Source organism: Myxocyprinus asiaticus, chromosome 28 (assembly GCF_019703515.2).
Source record: "Myxocyprinus asiaticus isolate MX2 ecotype Aquarium Trade chromosome 28, UBuf_Myxa_2, whole genome shotgun sequence".
In the NCBI taxonomy this organism is placed as follows: Eukaryota; Metazoa; Chordata; class Actinopteri; order Cypriniformes; family Catostomidae; genus Myxocyprinus; species Myxocyprinus asiaticus.
The window spans coordinates 3,795,573-3,805,799 of record NC_059371.1 but is presented as its reverse complement, the minus strand read 5'-3'; the positions used below and the strand labels follow the sequence as shown (position 1 = coordinate 3,805,799).

The window sequence follows — 10,227 nt, the reverse complement described above, 5'->3', positions numbered from 1 at the left end:
AAAGAGAATTTGGCCCATACATTTTTCTTGAGGCCCACCCAGAAGTAATTTCCTGGCTACACCCTTGGCAATACCAACATCCACATAACGATTTTATTCCCAAAATGAAGTCCTTGGCTATGTTCGGAGTAACATACAGGCCTACTACTGTTTGCAATGTTTGTTCTCACATTTTCTGTAGTTTCACATACTTTTTTTCCAAAAATAGTGTGCATAGTATAATAGTATGCTAGCCCAGATAGCGCACATACATCACCAAAATGTCTGTTTTAGATCTTTTCATCTGGAATGCATCACATTCTAATTAAAATCTGCTAAACATTTAAAAAAAATCAGATTTACAAATGTTCTAATTCATAAAGGTTTCAAAGACAGCTGCTGAATGTCTTATCGACATCTGAGAGGAATCATCCTATAGACCTATTGCAGATGAGCAAACAACCTAAAAAAAAAAAATTACATCTTCCAGATTTAAATACACATTAAATACATCTGGGTGATGTATGTGTGCTAAAAGGCAGTATTCCTTTCTGGACCCCCTTCCAGTCAAAATCTTTGCTCTTATTAGTGGATATACAAAAACGCAAGTCAAACATACACTTGTAAAAAAAAAAAAAGAAAAAAAAAAGAAGTTTAATGCATGTGATCCGGGGTCTAAAGGGGTGAACGCAGGTGTTGACAGTATTGAAATGCACAGTTAATTAATGATTTACGTTATGATTTATGTAAAAATTCTGATCCTGTCACAATATTATAAAGTTATGCTATAGACATGATTCTATTCTTAGTCTGCATCACATGATTAACCCAGAATTTATCAATATTATTAACAATAATAATAATAGTCACACCAAAACAATGACATATAAACAAATCACACACAATTCAAAACATGATATCATCTAGTAGCCAGGGACAAAATACAGTATCTTGATTTCACACAAAAAAAAAAAAAAACAAAAAACCTGTACATGGTTATCTTGCTCAAAACACAAGTAAAAACAGCAGATAAAACAAGTTCAGAGAACAAAAACAAAAAGAATTATGTATAATTCACAGGTTTATTCAGTTTCAGGATCACTTTGACTTCCTTCGTTTTGCCTGGGTGGGACTGGCTCCAGTGTTCGATTCTTCAAAAACAAAAGGAAAAGCTCAGTTAGCCATCAAAAATGTTACCTTCTCAGCATTTGTTAGTTTTATTTCCACATCATTCAACATAAGCCTATTACTGCCATATAGTCCACAGCTATCCATGTAATTCAGTTTACCAATCTATACTACGTAGACCCAGGGGCTCTTCACACATGACACGTACCTTTAAGGTAAGACTAGAATTCCAATGGCTAGGGTATACTTTGTTCTAACGCATGCCGTTGCAAGTTTTGCAAGATCAAGCGCTCAGCCAAGGATATGCTTTCAACTGCAGGACCGTATGGACATGTTTGACACATTTGCTTTATGACAGTCTTTAATACAGTCAATGGCAGCTGCACAAAGACAGTGCACATGTACTGTGCTGATGACGAAATCTGTGTCAAGCGCACTGTCCATAAGATATAGGGCCATGCAGAAAACCAAAGTATACTAAGGCCTTAACCTGCACCTTTTCCTGTGTTAGAAGAGGCTGACCCTGGCCTTGCAGCCCTCTTTCTCAGGCTATTGTCGGATGCTTCCTCTTCGGGTTCCTTGTCTGTTCGTGAACTCCGTCGACTAGGACCTTTTGCCTTCTCAGCAGTGGCCCTTGTATCCCTAGAAAAACGGAGGGGTGATGGGGATGACGAATAAAGCAAAAATTATCTTAAGAGAGCAATCGTACAATCAGTTTGTATACTATGCATGCTAATGCCTATATGGCACATTCTACTTTTCCTTGGGTTTTGGAAATTAACTGGACTCAATTGTCTTGAAACTGAAGTAAATTACCAAATCTGGCCCCTGTACTATTGAGGAATTCCAAATTGCTGTTTTTCCTCATCTACCACAGATAACGTCCGTCTTGTTCATAACCATATTTACTAAGACGGTCGCGCTGCCCCATGCACGTACATGTGCAGGGAATCTACAGGTTTGGTAAATACATACCTTGGGGCTAAGTTGACGGGCGTCTTTCTTTTCTTTGCCCATCTGTTATAGAAGTGGAAAAACAGCGGTAAACTGCTTTGATGCTGAACAACATTTTTTTCTCCTTCTCCAAATTTGAGTAAAAGAATGATTTCATTAATCATTCCATGATTATTAATGTCTTCATGTGGTGAGCTCATTCAGTTAAGCCAATGAAATTTTTTTTTTTTTTTACGTAAACACTGAATCAACAATGAACCAAGCATATTCATGTTAAGATTTGGTTAAAAAATAAAATTGCAGCACATAAAACATTGATGAAAAAAAAATTAAGTAACAGTGTTGCATCCTGCCTTACCCTTGTTCTGTTGCGGTGGTAACCCCGTGTCCTGTAAACATAGAAACAATTTAAATAACCTTTTCTTCATGCATTCTTGACACTGTTACAAGTTTACACATGATAAATGATAAATACTGCTTGTGCATCATCTTTCTTTGTGCTTTTTTTCACGTTGTCAACTTCAGACTACATTCCTCAGAGTTGATCTGGCACAATTTTAAAGCTGAGCCAAAAGGGTTGGTTCGGACTTCAAGAAATTTTTCGTTTGAGGACTGCTTCATAAGGCCAGAAACATACTTTGCGCAAGTACGTGTACGCAGATGTAAACACTTGGCCAAGACACTGCCATGGCGTGGGCCGGCTGAACATAACTTGCATTCTTGGATTATTGTGGTGAAAACAAACCTCAGTACTCAAGGGGGCGACAGAGTTATCTTTAAATGTTTGTGCCATTAAATAGGATGCGTTACTATTTAGGAAAGATAATATAAATGTATTGACTTCAACATACGTGCTCAAAAAATTATCTGCAAACTGTTGCTCCACCATGACAGTAGTTGGCTTGAAAGTGAAAACCTCACCTTAATGTCTTCTATGGTGACCCTTGTGGCAATGTTGTGTTCACAATCCTTTCTAGAGTATGTTTTGGAATTTACTTGTTTTATAAAATGTGCCCCATCTTTTAAATGTCCAATTTTGTTTGGCACACAAGTTGATTTTTAACAGTTTATTGTGTTCTGTTGTATTCTTAGATTAGGGTATAGCAAGGCAGTCTGCATATGACTTCTATGACTCTTCTATTTTTATGGGGAAAAGTATATATATATATATATATATATATATTTTTTTTTTTTTTTACAAGATTAAGCATTTACCAGCTTGATCACTTGAAGGTTGGTCTCCTTGTGTAGTTTCAGGTTGAGCTGTATGGATATGAAAAAAGAAAATGACAACTAAAAATAAAAAAAAACGATTCATATTGAAAACACATTATCAAAATGTCTATGTATCAACTACTGAAACTGAATTTTTATCATCAAAAAATAATCACCTGAGAGGCTAGGAGCATCAATAATGGCTTCCTTTGTTTCGGTGGAGTCAGGTAGACTTCTCTCCACCAGTGAAGAAGGCTGCTGTTCCAAAGAGCGTTGTTGGGATGTTGCTGTGGAGGAGCTAGAAGTGGTAGTGTGAGTTCCTAGAGGAACGGCAGGTGGAGCAACTGAACTTGCAGGCAAATTAGAGGGTGGTGAAGAATTAGTAACAGGACTAGAAAGGTGAAGTATGGTAGAGGAAGAGGCTGGGGGAGGCAGATTAAATGTCGGCATGGAAGTGGGGACTGGAAAAGGAGTAGACACAGATACAGGAGAAGAGACTTTCGAAGGAAGTGCGGACTGCTGAGATGCTACTTGAACAGTTGGAACTGTCACTGGAGCAGAAGGTCGGAGTGAAGATACCATCACAGATGTGACCACAGAAGAGGCATAAGGCGTGGTAACATCCACAGTTTTTCCTATCTGAGTGATGGGATTTTGCTCTTTTTGACCATCACTGTTTGAAGAGATGCTGGGGGCAGTATTTTTGCTTACAACAGTCAGGATTGGACTGCCTTTGGCTAACGTTGTTATTGGAGACAAGGGACTTTTGCGAGCAACAGCTGTAGCCCCTGGGCTAGAGCAAGCAGGTGAAGAGGCTAAAAGATGCTGAAAGTGTGATGATTGCATGTTAGAGTGTAAGGATGATTGTCCAACAGAACTAGGTTTTGAGCCAGTGGCATCAGAGACACTTTCCTGTTTTGCAACACCTGGGCTTGGCTGTTGAGGCTGTGGTGCTATGCTTACAGGGGAAGCCTGACTTGCAGGTACTTGAACTTGAAGCTGCCCAATGACAGTGCGGCCTTGCTGACTAGAAGCTATGCTGACAGCAGGCGAGTTTGTTACCAAAGGTGTCGATACTGGTGCAGAGGGTGGTGATGTAGTTGACACTGGGGTAGGGTTAAGTTGGATGTTTGCAGAGACTATGGGACCAACCATAGTGACAGGTTGAGACATGACACTGGTACTTGATGGTACAGATGTAGCTTGAAATATTGAATACACAGGTCCTGTGATGAATTGTGGACGTGTTTGGGTAGGGTTTTGTTGACGAATATCTGGGGGTCTTATATTTTTATTGGGAACCGCAAGCACCTTGGAAACAACAGCTGGGGGAACTACAGAAGCAGTGTTGGTTGCAGAGCTAATAGGATTGGAGGTTACAAATACTGTGATCTGGTTTTGTGGAGTTGATGCTGATGAGATTGGTCTTTGCAAGACTGTTTGAGATGTATTTGTGATGGGTATAAGGTTATGACTTGAACTTACTGAAGGGTTGGAAATTGAAGTGAGGCTTAAGAGCACAGTTTGATTTGAACTACCACTTGATACAGCACTGACGGACTGCATATTTTGACTGCTACTGGGGACAAGGTTTGGGCTTGATACTGAATTAGATTTAGGTTTCTGGTCAGTTTCACCTGTAGACAAAGAGGGGCCCCTATCTGTGCTCTGCAAGACAACACGATTAGATTGGCTTGCTTGATCTAACAGAGTACGAGGGCTCTCTTTCTGCGTATGATCTCCACCTAAATGACGATTATTTTGAGATTTCATTGACAGTGGTGGGGTGCCTGTATTGTCCAATAGTTGATTGAGAGAGGTTGGAGCATCTCTAAAACCTGGTGATATAGAAGAGCCAAGCTCTTGTTGTGGTGTTGTCTGAGGCTGGTGCTTATCTTCCGCCCGCTGTTCAACCAAACTGTTAGGTTCTTGACTTTTGGGCTCCAGAGATGGCACCCGAGGACTTGTCATTTTAGGAGCAGGCTGCTCTCTTAATTTAACTGTCTGATGCTGCTCTGACTGTGGAGCAGGTCCCTGGCCATCTCTAACTGTATCGGTGCTACCAGGTAGAGATTGCAGAGCATTTGAATTCTGTTGTGATTCTCCAGGTCCTACTGATGGCAGACATGCAGAGGTAGCTGGGAGCACTGAGGTGGGACTAACCATCATGGTCTGTGGACCTGGCATTTGTTGCTGGTGTGGAGGTGATGTCAGTGCATTTTTGGCCCCCTTCTGTCTTCCTGGGCTTGGAGTGGTAGCTTTTCTATTAGAGGCAGGGCTTGATCGTCGACTGTTACTGGGACTAGCCCGTTTAGCTTGCCCAATTCCAGGCTGTTTATCTTGTTTACCTCCAGAGCTTACCATGCCACTACCTGACGGATAAGACTGCGGGCCATTATTGTTACCACTGGTGTTATTGTTGACAGGGAGAGTTGCTAGACTTGGTGGAGCCTGGCCAATGGCTTTAAGGGTGGTTGGGTTTAGACCCTGCTGGTCAAAGCCTCGATTAAGGTTTGGCTGCCGTGGTGGCAGAGGAATGTTAATTTTAGGAGGGAAAAGACCAGCAATAGAGGCATTCAGTCTCTCAGGGGACAGATTTATTTCAGAGGGTTCAGTACTAGGTGGACGGTTGGTTGGAGTTAGAGGGTGGTGATATGGTCGGGGACTAGCCCTGTTAGGGGTTTTGGGGCGGGAGCTTTGGGAAGTTGAAGGAGCACTGGGAAAGTGAATATTATGTGACCCAACCATTGCTGACACTTGCTGTGACTGCTGTTGGGGGCTTGCTCCAGGCTGGTGGGCCACTGATAAGGGCACAGACTTCAATAAATGAGTATTAGGACCTTGGTTGGGAATCATTTGTTGATTTCCATTTCCTGACTGGGGACCGATTTCAAGGGATCCCCTTTCCTGCAAGCTGTGAGTTCCAGGGGTTTCCTCTGGTGTCGATTGTCCAACCTCTGGAAGGGGTGTCCTTCTCGCTGGTCCAGAGATAGATGTATTCACCATGAGTGGCATCCCTCTGGCTTTATCTGGAGAAGGTGGAACACCTCCATGCCCTTGAAGATCAATCATTACAGGTACGTTGCCCTGCTTTGATACAGGCATTCTCTGAGTGGGATCAGTAGGATTAACAAGACCCTTTGACATGTGGCCACCTTGTTGTAATGGCATTCGATTCTTAGCTTCCTGTTGCATTTTAAGCATCATCATCATTTGTTGCTGCTGCTGTTGTTGTTGCTGCACCTGTTGTGGTTGTGATTGCAATTGTTGTTGGAGGTGTTGTGGTTGCTGCTGCTGTTGGATCGGCATCGATTGTTGTGAATTAATCTGAGACTGGACATGATGAGGTCCTTGTGATATTCCAGCTTGACCTAGAGGACCTTGCATACTCTGCATTTGCATCTGTTGCTGTTGCATTTGCTGTTGCTGAATCTGTTGATGCTGTTGTTGCATCTGTTGCTGTTGTTGCATCTGTTGCTGCTGCTGTTGCTGCTGTTGTAACTGTTGTTGTTGCTGCTGCTGTAACTGTTGTTGTTGCTGCTGCTGTAACTGTTGTTGTTGCTGCTGCTGTAACTGTTGTTGTTGCTGCTGCTGTAACTGTTGTTGTTGCTGCTGCTGTAACTGTTGTTGCTGTTGGGTGGGCATAAACTGCATTGACATTTGCTGCAATACCCGTTGATCTCCAGATTGACCAGGTACACCTAAATTCAAATAAAAATGTAATTGTAATTAAAAAGATTTAATTCACAATGTAAAACAAGTTATCATGTAGAATAATCCACGATCAACCAAGAGACATACTATTTAAATCTCTTACCTTGCCGATTAGCAAATTCAGAAAGCTTCGAGTTAGAGTCAATCGCAGCCCCTTGATCACAACCCAACCCTTGCATCTCTGCTTCCTCCAATCCATGAGGCACTGAATCCAGACCACTATAAATAGAGAGAAATAACAACAAACTGTGTAAATATATTTATATATTAAAATAATATGTTATTTACTTGATTTTAGTGTAAAATGTATAGCTTAAAAAGCACTTACCAAAGACCTTCAGCTGATTGTTGTCCTTCACCTAATTTGGGTTTTTTCTTACGAGGTGGTTTCTTCTTTTTAGGCTTGGCCTGGTTAGCAGCAGCCCCACCTGTTCCCTGCTTCCCACCAGGTCCAAACTGGCTGGCAGAAATATCACTTTGGAGAAGGTTAACTAATAAGGGACTGGTTAATGTCACATCTTTATTTATTGGAAATCCACCTGCCTGTCCACAGGGTCCTCCCATTGGCATCTGACCAGTAAACTGAGGATTGAATGACATGCCATGACCAGGAAAATGGCCATTGCCCACCTGCAAGTGTTGAGAACCTCCCAACATACCCTGCTGTTGTTGCTGATTCTGCATGTCTGGAACCATCTGTTGGCTCATATCAGCTGAGCTTCCACCTCCCTCTCCTAGCTGATGTGGAAGTTGCTGTCCAGCCTGTTGCTGCTGCAGCATCACCTGCTGTTGCTGTTGTTTTTGCTGAAGCTGTTGTTGAACTAAATGGTGACTTCCTGGAAGTCGCATTTGAGGCCCATGCATTCCTAATGCTTGGTTCGGGTTGCCATTCATTGGAATTTGTTGTGACTGTTGTTGCACTATCTGCTGATGGGGCTGCTGTAGCTGTTGCTGTAATTGCTGCTGTTGTGGCTGTTGGTGTTGCAGTTGTTGTAGCTGCTGCTGTTGTTGTAAATGCTGTTGCTGTAATTGCTGCTGTTGTTGCAGATGAGCCATTTGTTGCTGTTGCTGATGCTGAGCCATCTGTTGCTGACCAATCTGAGACTGGAACTGTGGCAGGTTACCTTGCATATTGGGTGAAGGGCCTTTCATCATATGGCCTTGCATGACCCCAGGCTGACCTTTGGGGCCAAAGGCCTGCTTGTTACTCTGCATCTGACCAGCTACCATGTGTTCCATCATGGCATTTTGTTGTTGCTGCTGTTGTTGCTGCTGCTGTTGTTGAAGTAATAATGCCTGATGTCCCTGTCCTCCACCGAGTTGGTTTTGGCTCTGCATTATCCCTTGACCCTGTGGTGGCATCAATTGCTTGGGAGGCGTCATCCCTCGCTGCCCTGTATTCACTGGCCTAGACAGGACAGTCTGGCCCCCTGTTTGGCTTTGTACCATTTGACTTTGGGAGGAAGCTACTGTCTGTGTTTGATGCTGTGACTGCTGTATACCCATCATTTGAGTCTGAAGGCCTTGTTGAGGCTGCCCCATACTTCCTCCTGAGGTGGTTCCTGGGGTTTGAACTGGCATACCAGTGTGATGGCTCATTCCACCACCTTGAAGGGGATTAGACTGCATGTGGTTTGGTCCTGAGGTTGAAGACTGGACACCTTTAATAAGATTTTCAGAGGATGTAAGTTCATGCTTTATCCTTAGATGATGGTCAAACAAACGCAAAACCAAATTAAAATAATCATCTTTTCATGTACATCTTACCAGTGTTTGCCATGCTCTGACTGTTTTGTAGTTGGGGTGTACTACCGGCTCCACTGGTAGTAACCTGTCCTTGTGCAAAGTTCTGATTTACAGGAGCATTTGGGAACCCCATGGGCATTCTTTTGGGAATACCTGCAATTAAAAATTTTAATTGAAGCATACAAATGCCAACCAAATTAGAAATACTTTTTACATGAAACGGCTGAAACGTACCTCCCATACCACCTTGAGGAATCTGACCATGTTGGGGAATACCTATAAAGCCTGGCTGGATGTTTCCTTGCTGGCCCATTACAGCTCTTCCTGGTGATCCAATGCCCTGTGGAAATCCCTGTGGGGTTGTGGGACGTGGACCGAGTTGCCCCTGCCCCATCATTGGCGGAGTTCCAGGTGATCCCTGTTGAAAAGGAGAAGATGAAGAACCAGGGGACTTAGCTGCAAGATTCCCCTGCGGAGCAGAGGAGGGAGGCAGGGGAGGAGGTACTCTTGAGCTGACCACTCCTGGTGCTCCATGGGGGCCTTTGGGCTGAGGGGTTGCAAACTGGTTTGTCCCAGTCTGCTGCTGTTGTTGTAACTGGTGCTGTGCCATTGTATTGAAAACCTGACCAGCCTGCTGGCTGCCAAATGGATATGGAGGTGGGGGATGACTGGGCGTCTGAACAGAAGCCAAGGAGGGTTGACGTTGCCCCATTTGTGGTTGTGGTGGGGCTTTCCTCCAACCTGGTCCAATAGGACCCTGGACAGGTGGCGGCTGGAGAATACCAGAGGGCAACTGGTTCCAGCCAGGAGGTACAGGCATCTGGTTTGAGGGGTTGAAAGGACCCCGTGAACCACTTAGTTGAGCTAGCTGAACCTGCTGCTGCTGTTGTTGTTGCTGCTGCTGCTGCTGCTGCTGAAGTTGCTGAAGGGCTGCTGGGTTTAACTGTCGATTTGCTTGCATGGCTTGCATGTGATGGCCCTGGGGGCCCAAGGTGCCAAGTGGACCATGTCCCACTTGTGGATGCTGGAGCTGTTGTTGCTGTAAGGCCAGCCCTGGCAGCATAGGATCAATTGTGTCTGAAAAGAAATGTGAACAGAAATGTGAAAACTTTTGAGGGAAAGTAAGGCTCGCTCAAACCATTTATGCTGGCTGACTGTGAACTTGATGACACTTAGCATCACTTAAAGGTGAAGTATGTAATTTCTGTGCCATTAGGCCACTAATGTCACCAAACACAATTGCAAAAATTTTAACTTTTTTAAAACAGTTTTTTTTTTTTTTTAAACAACTGTGCTTGAGCAAATACCGACATTCTGTCTCAAATGTAGACAATGTGTTGGCTACCCTGTGAAATCCAGGATGCTGTATGTGCTCTGACACCAAAAACCAATACCGTCTGATGTATAAATATCATTGTGTAAACATTCAGTGCAAGATTTAAATCACAATCTGTCCTAGTGTATTATACCGCAAAGGCTGCGATTTAATCA

General features: G+C 43.2%; 1 protein-coding gene and 1 long non-coding RNA gene across 6 annotated transcripts in view; one reads left to right on the top strand and one right to left on the bottom strand.

Annotated features, from left to right (window-relative positions):
• LOC127418969 (uncharacterized) overlaps positions 1–10,227 on the top strand; it is a 983,530-nt gene that overhangs the window by 534,316 nt on the left and 438,987 nt on the right. The gene's annotated exons all lie outside the window — the stretch shown is intronic.
• Positions 80–10,227, bottom strand: part of LOC127418873 (nuclear receptor coactivator 6-like) — a 31,933-nt gene continuing 21,785 nt past the window's right edge. For 4 of the 5 annotated variants that reach the window (XM_051659726.1, XM_051659728.1, XM_051659731.1 and 1 more), the window contains 10 exons: positions 8,971–9,813; positions 8,758–8,889; positions 7,319–8,651; positions 7,094–7,209; positions 3,453–6,977; positions 3,277–3,324; positions 2,420–2,450; positions 2,083–2,124; positions 1,604–1,749; positions 80–1,130 (listed from right to left, as the gene is read on the bottom strand). In XM_051659726.1, coding sequence (XP_051515686.1) covers positions 1,078–1,130; positions 1,604–1,749; positions 2,083–2,124; positions 2,420–2,450; positions 3,277–3,324; positions 3,453–6,977; positions 7,094–7,209; positions 7,319–8,651; positions 8,758–8,889; positions 8,971–9,813 — 6,269 coding nt within the window. In that variant the 3' untranslated portion in view covers positions 80–1,077. The remainder of the gene's footprint in view (positions 1,131–1,603; positions 1,750–2,082; positions 2,125–2,419; positions 2,451–3,276; positions 3,325–3,452; positions 6,978–7,093; positions 7,210–7,318; positions 8,652–8,757; positions 8,890–8,970; positions 9,814–10,227) is intronic. The other variant, XM_051659727.1, reaches the window with a different exon arrangement.